This window comes from Limanda limanda, chromosome 6, assembly GCF_963576545.1.
Source record: "Limanda limanda chromosome 6, fLimLim1.1, whole genome shotgun sequence".
In the NCBI taxonomy this organism is placed as follows: domain Eukaryota; kingdom Metazoa; phylum Chordata; class Actinopteri; order Pleuronectiformes; family Pleuronectidae; genus Limanda; species Limanda limanda.
In genome coordinates, this window is record NC_083641.1 from 6,104,989 (window position 1) to 6,120,495 (window position 15,507).

Genomic DNA, 15,507 nt, shown 5'->3' on the forward strand with positions numbered 1-15,507 from the left:
TACCCATCACTAGAAGGCATACTAACAACCGGGTTGTCATGACCTGGTCTGTTTAAACTGATGGTATTAGTTAAATTTAACTGAGCAACAAATGGCACGTTACCTCTACATGTTTCTGATGGTTCCCGATCCCATCTCAAACCACAAGTAGCTATAACTTTTTGCTTACATGGTGAAGTTCCCAGATAGTGATCCTCAGCCATAAAACATTGTCTAGTAAAACAAACAGTGCCTAACTGTCCGGTGGGGTTTATTGTCATCACAGGTTGGTGAATTTCCTGATCTGCCACCAAAGACATGTCCCAGAATCGAGCTGTGGAACCCCCATAATTAACTACACTGATATTCAGTAGTTTAAGTTTACTATTCATGTCTCGCACAGTCCTGTTCTTTAGTGAAAGCCCCTGAGTGAAAGCTATCAGTACTCCTAATGTCTCTGAGGTGTTTAGTGGGATGGTCTTAAGTGGGAGAGTAGTACCCACACCATGAGGAAGTTGTGCACAGACATAACAGCTCTCATTAGTGATTTTTCTAGCGATTACCTTCATGGTCTCATACCATGCATTATTTTCAGGTTTTATCTGTTCATCATAGGGGTCAAACGAAAGTTCTCTTTTGGTTATTTCTTTTATGCTCGAGTTGTTTTGGCTTGTTTTCCACAGCAGCAGTGGTAGGACGAAGATGACAGTCAGCAAGAACAGGGAGCACTTCCCTTCCTTCCAACTGCGCACCGCCCGCCCCATCAGATGCCACTGTTTGTCCGTCGGCGCCATTGAGTATCAGCAGTGTTCCTCTTGCAACCCTCTTAATCAGTGTGTCACTGAATTTTAGAGACTTGTAACTCTAATGGTTTCCACACCCCTTTCCTTGCGGGCATGAAACAATCGAAGGCTGGAAACACCACCTGCTGACATCAACGCACGTTCTGTCCTGAAGAATCCTCTCCTGGCTCAGGTACCCTCTTGCAATGGCTTGCATGTACCCAGGTTGCCCTCTCTGCGACCTTCACTGCCGTCTGCGTGGTGAGAAGAACTTGATAGGGCCCGTTCCACCGGCGTGCTCTCCAGCTTTTCCTCCTCAGGTCCTTCACCACAATCCAGTCTCCTGGTTTCAAATCATGCAGTTCACCGTCTATGGATTTTGGTAGGGCGTCCTCACCTGCCTGTGGATATCAAGGAGAACAGAGGAAAGATTTACACAATATCGCAACATTTCATCTTCACATTGACTGGTCTGAGGAAGCTGCCTTTTAACAGGACCAATTCCTGTCTCCATTGGACGTGAAAAGAGAATCTCATAAGGACTCAAACCATTCTTACTTCTCACTCTAGATCTCATGTACATTAAAACAATAGGTAATGCCTTTGTCCATGTCAGCCCTGTTTCCTCACAGCATTTGACCAGTTTGTTTTTCAATGTGCCGTTTTCTCTTTCCACTGCTCCTCCACTAGCAGGATGGTAAGCACAATGTTGTCGCATATCGATACCCAAATACTCACCAACACTCTTTAAAGCTGCGCTTACAAATGGAGTACCATTATCACTGGATATCTTTCTTGGGATTCCCCACCGAGGAATGAATTCCCCCAGAAGTGCCTTTGCCACTGCTGAAGAATCCTGTTTCGATGAGGGAAAAGCCTCTACCCATTTGGAAAACATGTCAACCACAACAAGACAGTACTTCTTTCCCTCGCTTGGTGTTAGTTCAATAAAATCCATCTGTAAATGATCAAATGGTTCGTTTGGTGCTGGATGTGCACTTTGTGCAGTATGGATTCCTCTACCAATATTATTCGTAGCACAAATTACACATTTCTGACAGAATTTTTTTGAGTAGTTTGAAAATCCTTTTGTAAACCAATACTTCTGTATATCTGCTTGCATTCCCCCCTTTGACACATGGTCTTTACCGTGTATCAACTTAGCATAATAAGGAAACAGATATTTAGGTAAACAAGGCTTTCCATCTGGCCCACACCAAATTCCGTCAGTAACAGAACAGCCTGCTTTCTTCCAAACAACCTTCTCCTCTGGTGTTGCCCTCGCTTGCAGCTCCTGTAAATCAGCATTAGGTGTCACGGGCACATCCAAAACAAAAGCATCATTAACTGGCAGGCTACGTTTCGCTGCAGCCTTTGCAGCAATATCTGCTCTTGCATTTCCCCGTGAAACTGAGTCAAGTTCCCTAGTATGCGCTTCACATTTACAGATTGCAATCAGTTTAGGTAGCAACACAGCATCAAGAAGAGCAGCAACCAGGGTATGGTGTGTAATGGGTTTACCTGTAGAGGTTAAAAACTTTCTATTAGCCCAAAGTCTGCCAAAATCATGTGCCACACCCCATGCGTATCTACTATCAGTGAAGATGTTGACACTCTTGTCTCTTGCATATTTGCATGCTTCAGTCAATGCAACTAATTCTGCAGCTTGTGCAGAATACTGTGATGGGAGTGGTTCAGCTATGATTGTATCATACAAAGTTGTTACTGCAAAACCCACTTGGTTTCTACTAGTTGCTGGATCCCTTGATGCTGAGCCGTCCACAAACAGCTCCATGTCTGCATTCACCAGTGGTACATCCTGTAAATCTGGTCTGGGAGAACAAATTTCAGTTATTACTGCAACACAATCATGTGGCTCTCCATCACCTGGTGTAGGGAGGAGAGTAGCGGGGTTAAGAACAGTGCACCTCTTAATAGTGATGTTTGGCATTTCAAGTAACACTGTATTATATCTGAGCCATCTAGCTGTTGAAAGGTGAGAAGTTTTTTGTTCAAGCAAAATCATTGAAACAGCATGTGGCACCAGTAACGTCAAATCAGCATAACCCACAACATCACGTGATGCAATCACAGCTTTCTCAGCAGCTGCTACAGCCCTAAGACAAGTTGGGAGTCCTGCTGCCACAGAGTCAAGTCGTGAGGAAAAATAAGCTACCGGTCTCAGTCGTCCCCCATGGTCCTGCAGCAGCACAGATGTCATATACCCGCCTCTTTCATCCACAGTCTGTGTAAAGCGCCTGGTACAGTCTGGTAGTCCTAATGTCGGAGGAGATTGCATAGCTAACTTCAAATCAACAAAAGCTTTCTCAGCTTCAGTTGTCCAGGTGACTCTGTTATTTGCAGTGAGGCCTTTTCCATACACAATTGCTGATAGTGGTGCCTCTATTTCAGCATAATGTGGAATCCATTGCCGACAATACGAAGTCATCCCTAAAAAACTCATGACTTGTTTCTTTGTTTCTGGCTTTGGGATAGTTTGAATAGCTTCAATTCGTTTGGATGAGAGGGTTTTACCCTCTGATGTGATTATATGACCCAGAAAGGTAACTTTTTCCGAAACAAATTGCATTTTAGACAAACTAACTTTATGACCATTTGTAGCTAAATGTTTGAGTAACGCCACTGTGTCCTGTACACATGTCTCCTTTGTGGGGGAACAGATCATTAAATCATCCACATACTGCAAAAGGGCACTACCTGCTGGTAGATCCAGTGATTCCAGATTGTCCCTTAAGGCTGCATTAAAGATTGTGGGTGACTCACAATACCCCTGACAAAGGCGTGTAAATGTGTACATTTTTCCTTCAAAAGAAAATGCAAACCAGAACTGACTGTCGGGGTGAATGGGAATACTGAAAAATGCGTTTGACAAATCAACCACAGAAAACCATTTACTCTCAGATGGAACCTGTGAAAGAATAGTATGAGGATTCGGAACATTTGGTGCACGAGCCTGTACTGCAGCATTAACTGCTTGCAAGTCCTGCACAAATCTCCATCCTTGTGGTTGTCCAGATTCCTTCATTTTCCTAACAGGAAAAATAGGTGTTCGAACAGGAGATTTTTCACATGGAACTATCACCCCAGCCCTTAAAAGAGATTCAAAGACTGGTTTAATACCTTCCACTGCTTCCTTTTTCAATGGATATTGATTTTGACATGGTCTATATGATGATTTAGGGATTATCACTATTGGGTCTGCTCCTTTGATTAGACCCACATCATATTTGTGCTCAGCCCACACACATGACGGTACCTGATTCAATTCAGGAATGTCACTTATGTTTAACACAAAACTGAATCCTTCATCACTCATATCAAGAGGTTTTCCTATTTGCGGTGTATGTTTAACATTGACAAAATCTATATCAGGAATGAGTTCAACACTCCTGATTGCATTTATCACTGCAGAAAATCTCCTACGATTAACCTTCAAACCTCTGTGAAAATCAATATTAGGATCAGATGTTTTCTCCCATCCAGTAGCTGCATTACACCTTTTGGTCCAAGTTTCCAAGTCCTTCCATTCTTCCTGTCTGGGTTTGATTAGTGGAACATAAGGATCAGAATGTGACACTTCAAGCAAATCTTGTTTAAGTGAGTCAGTTAGAGCTACTGATACAACACAGTGGTTATTGTTCCAGTATAGCCAATTCAGCCTAAGTTTGTCTTCAACCTGGCCTTCTTTAAACCAGTTTTGCTCAAACAAATGATCTGATCCAACGGAGATGTGTGCTGTACAATGTAAGCTTTGTGTTGTCATAACATCTGTTAATACATCTGTACTAAGTGATTTTGCCTGTTGCAGAAGAGTGCTGTTTACAGCAGTGAGATCAGAGTCTGGAATATTCCATTGATATGAATATCTCAAATCCTCTTTACCATGTTTCACAAACACTGATGTTTGTGGAACTCTACTTACGACTATACCTTGTGATGTTGAGATTAACATAATGCCCATCAAACACATCAAATCTCTACCCATAAGATTTACTGGACACCGTGGTGACAACAAGAATGAATGTTTAAAGCTCCCTTCAACCTCATCATGACAAGACAATGGTACAGTATATTTCTCTGTCACTGTAGTACCAGTTGCTCCAATCGTTCTGAGATATCTGGCACTCATTTTAGGAGTAATATCAAACTCTCCACATTTAATGACTGATTCTGTGGCCCCTGAATCTACCAAAAATGTGATGTCTTTACCACTCACTACAATCGTGTGTTCCGGCATCTGTTTATATGCATCATGTGAATATTTAGCATAAAGCTCAATGAGCCTCTCTTTATTAATCTCCTGCTTAAACTCACAATGATTAATAGCCTTCGTAATCATCTGCTCTGTGTCCAACATTAATTTACATGGTGTGTGTGTGTCAGTGTTCTTACGATATTGATGTGAGGGTTCAAACTCCCTCTCCGTCTCAACGTTTTCACCACCTGGATCCGTATCTGTCCTCAGCTCCCCCGCCAGTCAATCGCACTTTGTGTGCGGGTTATCAGGACAGTCCCTTGCCCAGTGTCCAACTTTGCCACAAATGAAACAAGCGTCAGATCTTCCACGTCCCCGTCCTCTTCCCCTCCATCGACCTCTCCCTCTTCCGCGGCCTTGTGTCTGATATGCCGCCAGCTGAGCCATCTGTAGCTGCTCTGTAAACTCAGACTTCTCTTTCTTTTTCTTACTGTTCAAGAGTTTTTCAGCATGGGTGGCATGTACTTCGACTTTCCCGAGATTTGCAGACTCCCAGGCGATGCAGTTTGTTTTCACCATCTCACTGATCTCCGGTCTGATGCCGTGGATGAAGCGATCCCTCAAGTGAGCTTCCCACGGGGTGATACGATTCTGCCCCCCCATGGCATCCGGCCTCTCGAGGCCACTATTTGTAGTGTGGACCTCCGAGAGCCTGTGGAGATAATCGGTCACAGTCTCATCTTCACCTTGTTTACACATGGAAATTTTACTCATGTCCATTCTTGCGGGAAACTTTTCTGTTATTTCCTCACACAGATTAGTTATGAATTGTCCATATTCATGGTTACTAGCATGGGCCCAGTCTGGATCCACCAATCGCCGCTCCCGTGCGGGGAAAACTCTCGTCACTTTGGAAAAATGAATCCCCATCTGCGTCATCAACAGTCTCTGCAGTTCAGTACTCGTTGGTTTAAACTGTTTGCAAAAAGCCTCCAATTGCACTGCATACTGTGTTCCCCCACTTAGGACTTGTGGGAGGAATGAAACGGTGGATTCTTTCATTTCCGTGAATGTCCATGGTCTATAGATCAGCTGAGTGTTTCCATCTCCTGCGGCCACCTCCACCATCGGTGCTTGCACGGATGTTTTTAAACCATAATCTTTACCTCTTCGGGTGCGATTCGGAGTGTGAGCTGCTGACCACGGAGTGCTGTAGGCTGGAGGGCTGTCTTGTCCCTCCGCAGCGGGGAGGTCGAGGTCTGGGTAGAGTTGAGAGACGGCTGGAACTGCCGCTTGCGCCGTCTGCAGCGGTGGCGGCTGAGCGCTCGGCTGGTCCAGCACCGCTGCCGGCTGTGGTCTCCCCTTTGGCGGAGCTGAGTCGAGATCAGGATCTAAGTGGAGAAACTGACACTTGGAGACAACATCAGTCCCTGCCTTCTGCTTTCTATCTCTGATATTTGCTTCTGTGACCCAACAGTCATACGCTGCCCAATTTGGTACAAATACTTTTTTATTCTTTTTTCTTTTTTGCTTATCATCTTTACTCCGCTCTTCTTTCACAAGTAGTTTAACTTTGAGTTGCTGTAACTGATTCAAACTCAAACTTCCCGTGCTTGGAAAGCCACAATTCTCAACCCATTCGCTGAATTGTTCAGTACAACATTTGCCGTAATTCTTTATCATGTACTGCACATTAGGAGAGGTAGGCTGTGGTGAATTTACAGAATCTTTCCTCTTCCCTTCTTTACCCATTTTTCTTTGCAGACCAAAAGTTCTACTGGTACGGGAGAAAAAATAAAAATGTTCCTAACTCCTATTTAATTTATTTGATCTATATCTTTTTTATTTATCTATATTTTTTAAATTTGAGTTTTGATTTGAGATTATTTTCTTTTATATTTAGTTTTAATAAACCCAATTCTATCTAACGTAGTTACTTCTCCTAATAGGAGGTTTTAGAATACCTCTTTTCCCCTTTTTTTTTTTATAAATGTTTTTTTTATATTTTGGTTAAAACATTTCTAAATACACTTAGTGCATCCTAATACCTTTAGAGAAATATCATTCAAATCTCTAGACACACACTTCTCTCTAGTTATACCCCTCCAGGTATTAAATACTTGAGAATGCTATTACTTTTTTATGAAAATAGTTATAATTATCATGAAACTCGACGTCAGAGCTCAATCTTAAAGGTGTGTTTAAATTAATAAACACTCCATATATCTTATATATACTTTGTTTATCCCAATTCAACTTCTTTTCTTTTTTTTTGCAGTGGTTCTAAACCCTGACTTTGTTAAACCCAGTTAACTAAAAAACTGTTAAACCCAGTTAACTAAAAAACTGTTAAACCCAGTTAACTTTTTTTTTTATTGGTTCCAAACCCTGAAGCTTCTCTGAATTCAACACCGGTTTCCAAAACCTTGCTATGCAAGCACGTCTGCTCCTCACTTTTTACAAAATGAGTGAATCCCTTAACCTTAATAAACCCAGTTTATTTTTCGAAATTAGAATTTTACTCACCAGAAAGAAACTGTTTGCTTGTCGTGCTCGGTCCGCATAGATCACTTCAGTGAGAGGGCACCCCTTCTCTTCAGCTTCCAGTCCTCACGTCTCCAAACTGTTTAGGGAGGTTGAGGTAAGAGTCTTCTAGACTCTTTTGTGCACTATTTACCTTCAGCTTTGAGATCCAGAACGTCCTCTCACACAAGTTATCCTGCCGACAACGCCAGATTGTCGTGGAATTTTACCAATAATCAAGCACAAGTCAGCAAGTGTTCTTTCTGGAGTTTTAATTCTACATCTGCAGATGGGCATCACAGTACAAATCACGGCAAAGATTTCATACAATGAGCAATGACCTACAGAAGACACAGCAGTTTTAAACCTTCACAAGCTCCTCCTGTGAGAGGAACACATGTTTATCAATTAACCTCTTTGATCTTTAGAAATAGGTGATCAGTATCCTGTCTTCTCCTCGGTCTCAGGCTCCTTGAGTGAACATCTGTTTACAAGCATCTCTTATCAACATTTTACAACCCATTCACATCCCCTTTCCTGTGACCTCTTTGTTAGGTGACCCTGTAAGTGAGGAAGTCATATAACATCAGTTACTTTGAGAAACACCCTGATAACTAAGAGAATCCATTTGCTCATATTTCTATACATCAAAGTAGTTCCTTCCATCAATCAATGCCCAAATGTTAAAATTCCCACCACAGACCTATCGTCTAAATTTAATCTCCCCTCATCTCACCTGTTTCGTTTTTTCAAATTAGACACTTTGCCCAGAAAAACTACACTGATTTCCCGAACACCCCCCCTCAGACTCTGTTAGACACCCTTCTCATGATAAACCCCAATCAGAAAAGGAATATCTCCCGTATTTTTAATGCAATGGACGCCATCGCTTCAGTTTTCCCACAGCACACAAAACATCTGTGGGAGCAGGATCTGGGACTCAATTTTACACAAGATCAATGGGGCAGGATCCTTGAGTTGGTCCACAGCTCTTCCGTCTGTGCCCAACACGGGCTGATTCAATGTAAACTCTTACACAGGACTTACTACACCAATCATAGACTGTCTAAATTCTATCCCAATGTAGCTGACACCTGCAATAGATGCAACCAGTCCCCTGCCGACCTCATACACATGTTTTGGTCATGTCCAAAACTTACTGACTTCTGGTCCAAAATATTTGACACCCTTCAAATTGCTTACCATTTTGTGGCCGACCCCCAACCCCTCTCTGCCCTCTTTGGTATCCCACACAACAAAATCTTAACAGCTGAGGCACGACATTCCATGGCCTTTTGCACTCTGTTGGCTAGGCGCTTAATTTTGCTGAACTGGAAGCACAAATTGCCCCCATCCTACACTCGATGGGTTAAGGAAGTTCTTCACAACTTAAGGTTGGAAAGATTGAGGTTTTCCCTCAAGGGCTCTCTGAGGAAATTTGACAAAATCTGGAACCCCTTGTTGTCCATTATAGACTCTTTAGATATTACACCTGAGGAGTCAGATATCTGAGTTCTGCGGACGTACCACTAAATCTTACATTCTCAAATAATTGTTTTTGTTTTTTTTTTGTTTTGTTTTTTTCCTTGTTTTTGCTTTGTTTTGTTTCTAATTTTTTTTTTTTGTTTCCTTCAACTCTGTTTCTTTTTCTCTTTTCTTTTTTTTTTCTTCTTCTCTTCTCTTTTCCCTTCACCTAGAGACAGGTTGGGGTGGGACCTCTACTGGGGAAGGATTTGTGGGTGGGTGTGTGGGAGGGGGGTTGATAAAAATTATAACAAGAAGAGGAAGAAGAAGAAAATGCGGTGGCACACGGTTTACTCTGTTTTTTAAAAATAATTTGTATTGCTCCACATGGCCACGCGACGCATGGCGAAGACGTAGGGCCCGTCGCTTGTGGTCCCCGTGACCCGAAGCTACGCGAGCATCTCTCTGGCTGCCAGTGTTGTGTACTGGAGCCTGTTCTTGCTCGGTGATGATACAAATTATAACAAGAAGAAGAAGAAAATGCTGTGGCACACGGTTTATTCTGTTTTTTAAAAATAATTTGTATTGCTCCACATGGCCACGCGACTCACGGCAAAGATGTAGGGCCCGTCGCTTGTCGGTTGGGGTCCCCGTGACCCGAGGGCACGCGAGCATCTCTCTGGCTGCCAGTGTTGTGTACTGGAGCCTGTTCTTGCTTGGTGATGATAAAAATTATAACAATAATAGGAAGAAGAGGAAGAAGAAGAAAATGGATGGCACACGGTTTACTCTTTTTTTTAAAAATAATTTGTATTGCTCCACATGACCAAGCGCCAAGTCGGGACACTGTCACACGCATACAAACACATGCTGGGTCAACCAGACCCTGGGACAACACAAGGGTTAACAAAATGAACTCTTTATAGAGGGCTGCATATAAACATATTTCACTTGAATGAAATTATTTGTCACCTCATAACATAACCCATATCATATTATTGTAAAGATAATGACAAATTATAAGGGTAAATAATACAATTTCCTTATGAGCATACCTTGCCCCACATTGTAAATTTAACACACGCACACACACACACGTGTCCTTACACTGCAAAAAGAAGTTTAGAATTATGTTTATAATAATGACAACAAGTTACGAAATAACCACAAACCTTGTGCTTTTATCAGGCAGGTGCGAAACAACTAAAAGTAATGCTTTTTCATGCAACAACAAGGCACACCTGCCATTTAGCGAACTTTTTTGTTTTTCAGGAACTTCTTTTCAAAATGAAAGTTTAACATTTCTCCTTCGGTCTAAACCATTTCAAAATATGTCTTAAAAACCATAGGGCATTAATAGGTCATTTAAACCCATTAACACTAATCTAACAACCTAGAAAGACAAGGGCCTGTACTTCTATGTTAAGTGGTGTCTTGTGATCACCATCTCTTGTGAAAGACGAGCCACTGACCACGAGACAGGCGGTAAGCACCACTGTACCAAGCAGACCATGATGTTGAGCTAGCACACTAGCTTGACATAGCTAACCGGCTACCAGCTTTATCTTACCACTACGTTAAATAAATAATAAAGGTACAATCATGTTACTTTGCTGAGGAGGGCTGCTTTAGACAGGGTAGAAAGGGTGCCGTTTAAAATGATCCTTGTGGTATTTTTACCAAAATATGTTTCAGACATTTCATTAAGACCCCAATGAACCATATCAACTGCGGTAAAAGGGGCATAATGTCACCTTTAAGTACAGTAACGAAGTAAAAATACTTTGTTACATTCCACCACTGCAGATCATAACATTCTTCCTCTTCTCACCCATCTCATTAACACTTCCGTCAACTGGCTGTTTCCCTAACTCTCTTAAGGAAGCAAGAGTGAACGCTCTCGTCAAAAAACACACCCTCAACCCGTCTGAAGAAGACAACTAAAGACCTGACTGTCTTCTTCCCTTTCTTTCCAAAGCTATTGAATGCTCTCTTCCTTCTTAAGTAGAACAGCCTTATTGATCCTCACCAGTTTGGTTTTAATGCAGGCCACTCAAAAGAGACAGCCCCCCTTGCTGGCACTGAGCAACTTCACACTGCTAGAGCAGCCTCTCCTCCAATCTGAAACATAGGTAACGGCACAAATTTTGGCCTATATGACTGACATCTCTCAGTGGATGACAGCACACCACCTGAAAATCAACCTTGTCAAGACCAAGCTACATTTTCTTCCAGGGAAGGGCTCTCCCACCGATGACTTTACCATCACCATTGACAACTGACCGCAAGGAACCTGGGTGTTAAGACCAGGCTTTGGACACAGAGGCAGAGAGAGGCTGAGGCAAAAGGCAAGTCAAACTGGGGTTTATTTGTATGTCCGTGTGGAGCAGGTAGGCAGGTAGGAGTCCGAGGCTGGAGTCGGGGCAAATGTCCAGCTGTTGATCCTGGACAGGGAGACAGGGAAAGTCAGGACACAGCAAAACAGAAAGTTCAGAATCTTCTAATATCTTTACTAACGTTTGTGGCTGGCAGTACTAGTACTTAGTCTATAGTCCGGCGAAGACTGAGAGCAGGGCTGGAGCTTATAAAGGCAGCTAGTTGATCAATAGCAGCTGTGTAGCCAAGGCCCCAACTCCAGCACACCAGGTCCTCATCTGCAATTAGTTTCCACACACGCAAAGAGTTTTTTTTTTTTTTTTAAATACCTACTTTATTCAGTTTGACAGAACAAGAGTAGGACAATCAATTATTCCTTTCCATCAGAGAAAATAGAGATTAAAAATGATAAACAAACAATATTAAAATAAATGATAAAATATGGCTAAAATGCAATTCCTTTTCTTTTACAGTGCAGATTGCTTCCTTGACACACCATACATCCTTAAATGTTTCGAGATTTTGCATTAGCTCATAAAACCTGAACTCAACCACAACTCTGGCTTTTACCAGGGCAGGAAACAGAGCAATGACATTAGTCCCTGGTTGTTGCTAGCCTTATTTCTCCTAGTAATGGAAATAGCCATCTTGGCTTGACCTAGGATGAAGTTCAAAATTTTACATACATTTTGTCTTTTCTTAACATACTTAAAACCAAGGACAAACATCTCAGCGGATAAATCTTCACTAAATGCACCAAACACATCTTTCAGCATGCAAAACAAAGGTTCTTACCTTAAACAAAGTGTAAAAGCATGAAAAACGGTTTCCCTTTGGTAACAGAAAGGACATTCCTGACTTACATTTCTGTTTATCACTGAAACAAAAGCATTGACAGCAACTGCTCCATGAAGAATTCTCCACTGTAAATCATACACTCTCTTAGCCAATGGTGGTTCATAAAGTGATCTCCATTCCGGCCTCACCCCACTATTCAGTTTGAGAGCAGCGCTCCACGGTGTGTCAACCATGCTCTCCAAACTTTTCTTATTAAAAGCTTTGACACATGCATGATACAACTGTTTCCCTGTAACCATATTTGGCAGCATAGTGTTTGGGTTGCTAGATAGAAGTGGACCTGTACACCCGTCCAGATTGGGCCAGACTACCAGCCCAGGGAAAAAGTCCTGCTTGTCCAGACGACACACCCCTGCAGAATAGTCCAAAAGCAGTTCAGTCTCATCTGTGGTACAGGCAGCACGCCATTTTTCCAGGAGCTGCGATACCACCCGAAGCGACCTCAGCCCCAAGGAATCAGCAAACCCCCTCCTATTCCCAAAGTATGGCCCCGTCAGATCCACTACATCTTTCAAAGTGACGATCTTGGCGCCACACAGCATCTTCTGTAGCGCCGGGAAGTTGGTCGAGGAGACATCCAGACGAGCACCTCCAACCACAGGCTCTTGCAAGAGCCAATGTAAGGAGATTGCAGGGCCAAACCGCCTGACATTAAACAAGGCCCAGACTTTAAAACATCTTAATTTTGTGGGTATTGATATTACTCCAGGTATTCTTTGCAACATCCCAGTAATTAATAACATTCCTTTTTTATAGTATTTGTGATATGCTTTTGTCCCACTGTGTGCATTCCATCAAATTCTTCTTTTACAGAGATAGAGAGATTTTTTGAGTCACTTTTATTTTGTCAGTGTAGTTCCAACAATCAAGTTACTACAACATATCAAACATTTGAACAAAAAGAAAAACAACACATCATAATAAAACAATATTCAATCCAAAATATGACCAAGAACCCAGGTGATCTTTTCTTACAGAACTCATAAATAATACGTTATTTTCCCCGTCATGGTGCTCGGTGTGTTACGAGAGGCAGTTCTTCAGTCTGTCCTCATGGACAGTCCCCACACTTTGAGTTGTCCTTTGTAAAACAAAAACTGGAAGGTTGTCCAACATACATCCATACATGCCAGTCGATGCCACAGCATGGAGGACACCAGGTTGTTGAAGAGGTTGAAACAGAGCAGCTCTCTTCTCATCTCCTCTGGCACCATTTATATTTAAAGAGCCCAGTTTTTTATCACACATGTTGAGGATGAGAGTTTCTTTAGACAAAAAACGTAGAGGATCAAAAAAGAAAGAGGAAAAAAAAATACAAGGTTTAAACATTAACTGGCCATTTGGGTTCGGACTTTAGACATTAGTTTTTTCAGGCGGAAAACTTCCTGATCCGTGAAAGTCGGTTGAAACCTCACTGTGTCAAGGAAAAGTCTCTAACCAGTCTTGTGCCCTTAGTATTTTGTAAAAAATTCCGGTGAAGGAGTAAACATTCCTCTTTCTATCCTCTGTCCTCTGCCTGAGAGGAAGAACACGGTGGGTTTATCTTTGATACTTTTTTAGCTTGGTCACTATTTGTCTTGTTTTCAGGGTTTTTTCTACCTCGTTCTCCTGATGGACGTCCTCACTGTTCTCCCCCCGTGAACCTGGTGCGTCGCTCTGTGGCTCCATCGGGACAGAGGCCTCAGCATCCCCCAAGGCAAAAGGGGGCCCCGGTGCAGGAGCAGCGGAACCACCACCGGCCACAGCAGGCGGGGGGCCCATTCCAGAGGTAGCCGACTGGCTCTCACCGGCTTTTTCTGGGCACAAGCGCATGGATTAAAGTTTTCCGTCACTATGACGGATTTCCGTCAACTCCGCTCGCATAAGGCGTAAAAAGCCGAGTATAAATCGGCCTTCCGGAGTCGCATTTCCGGTTTCATACCCGGAAACTGCGGAAACCACGGAAGATTTAGAAGAACGAATATAGACCAAAATAGAAGAGCACTTGGCAGAAAAGATCCGAAACTATGAACACTAGTATAACCCATCACTGACCGGCGGATTTGTCTGTGAGGAGCCGCCGTGGCGATGTATATAAACGTATGCCACACACGAAGAAATCTCTCTCTCTCTCTCTCTCTCTCTCTCTCTCTCTCTCTCTCTCTCTCTCTCTCTCTCTCTCTCTCTCTCTCTCTCTCTCTCTCTCTCTCTCTCTCTCTCTCTCTCTCTCTCTCTCTCTCTCTCTCTCTCTCTCTCTCTCTCTCTCTCTCTCTCTCTCTCTCCTGATCCGCTTTAATCCCTGCAAGCGGATCAGGTGACATGACATGTTTGAGATGTGGAGATTTACAAAAAATGGGGATCATTTTTATACGGGACATTAATTTTTTTAGAAACGGGGGCACATTAGATATAAGGATCTTCTTTACAGGGGTTGCCAAGAAATACACAGGCGTGAAGGAGCCCTGAATCACCACTCCCCTCTCCAGTAGCTGGTTAGCTTTTTCTATACTATCTACAAATACCACCACAGCGCTGTTCATTCTGGAGGCAGACTTCACACTTTCACACCCAACAACTTCACTTACAGCCAGACTGACCTCCTCCACCGACCAGTCCACAGCTGGACACAGTTTGATGCCGTGTCGGCGTGTTAGCTTGTGGAGGCCGAAGCCTCCACCTGCAGCAGCCATGCTGCACCAACACACCGGCAACTAACAACTAAACTGCTGCTCCTGACACTGTCACTCACACAGAAACAAAAAACACCTCTACTATAAATAAAGAGGGAAAAAAGAGCATAGAAAAAAGGTAGAAAAATCACAGTTTGAAACAAACTTTCCAGCTCACTCACCACACTCACTCCCAACATGCACACACAGAGAGAGAGACCTAATCCTGTAGACCAGGGGTTTTCAACTGGTTTTGTCCCAGGGACCACCATTCTGACTAGAAAGTAATCCGCGGCCCACTGATACGCGTGTGCGTGCCTACGTGTGTGCGTGCGTGCATGTGGATAGAAAGAAGATTTAACATTTGGTTTTCCATGTTGGTTTTATTTTAAAACCTCAAACAAATCTAGAAAAATCTGTGTAAAAGACAACAAAACGGTATTTTCAGGGCTTAAGAATTAAAAACAAAATTAAAATGCAGTTTGTAGTTGTACTGCATCTCAGAACCATATGTACATCAGTATATAACGTTCATGACATAAATGTACAGACATGTAGCTTACATGTAGAGAGAGCGTTAAAGTAATAGTGATCAATAACAATCAACATAAATTGGGGCTACAACTGAAGAGGGAAGATGACAAAGTAATGAAGAATATGT

The 15,507-nt window shown here is 42.6% G+C and overlaps 1 protein-coding gene across 1 annotated transcript; it reads right to left on the reverse strand.

Moving 5' to 3' along the window:
* Positions 1-1,131: 1,131 nt before the first annotated feature.
* Positions 1,132-14,867, reverse strand: LOC133003653 (uncharacterized). Its single transcript, XM_061073440.1, has 6 exons — positions 14,738-14,867; positions 13,798-13,994; positions 11,324-11,408; positions 6,144-6,368; positions 5,503-5,723; positions 1,132-4,581 (listed from the first exon to the last, which is right to left on the reverse strand). The coding sequence occupies exons 1-6, from the start codon at positions 14,865-14,867 to the stop codon at positions 1,132-1,134; spliced, it is 4,308 nt and encodes a 1,435-aa protein (XP_060929423.1).
* Positions 14,868-15,507: the final 640 nt, after the last annotated feature.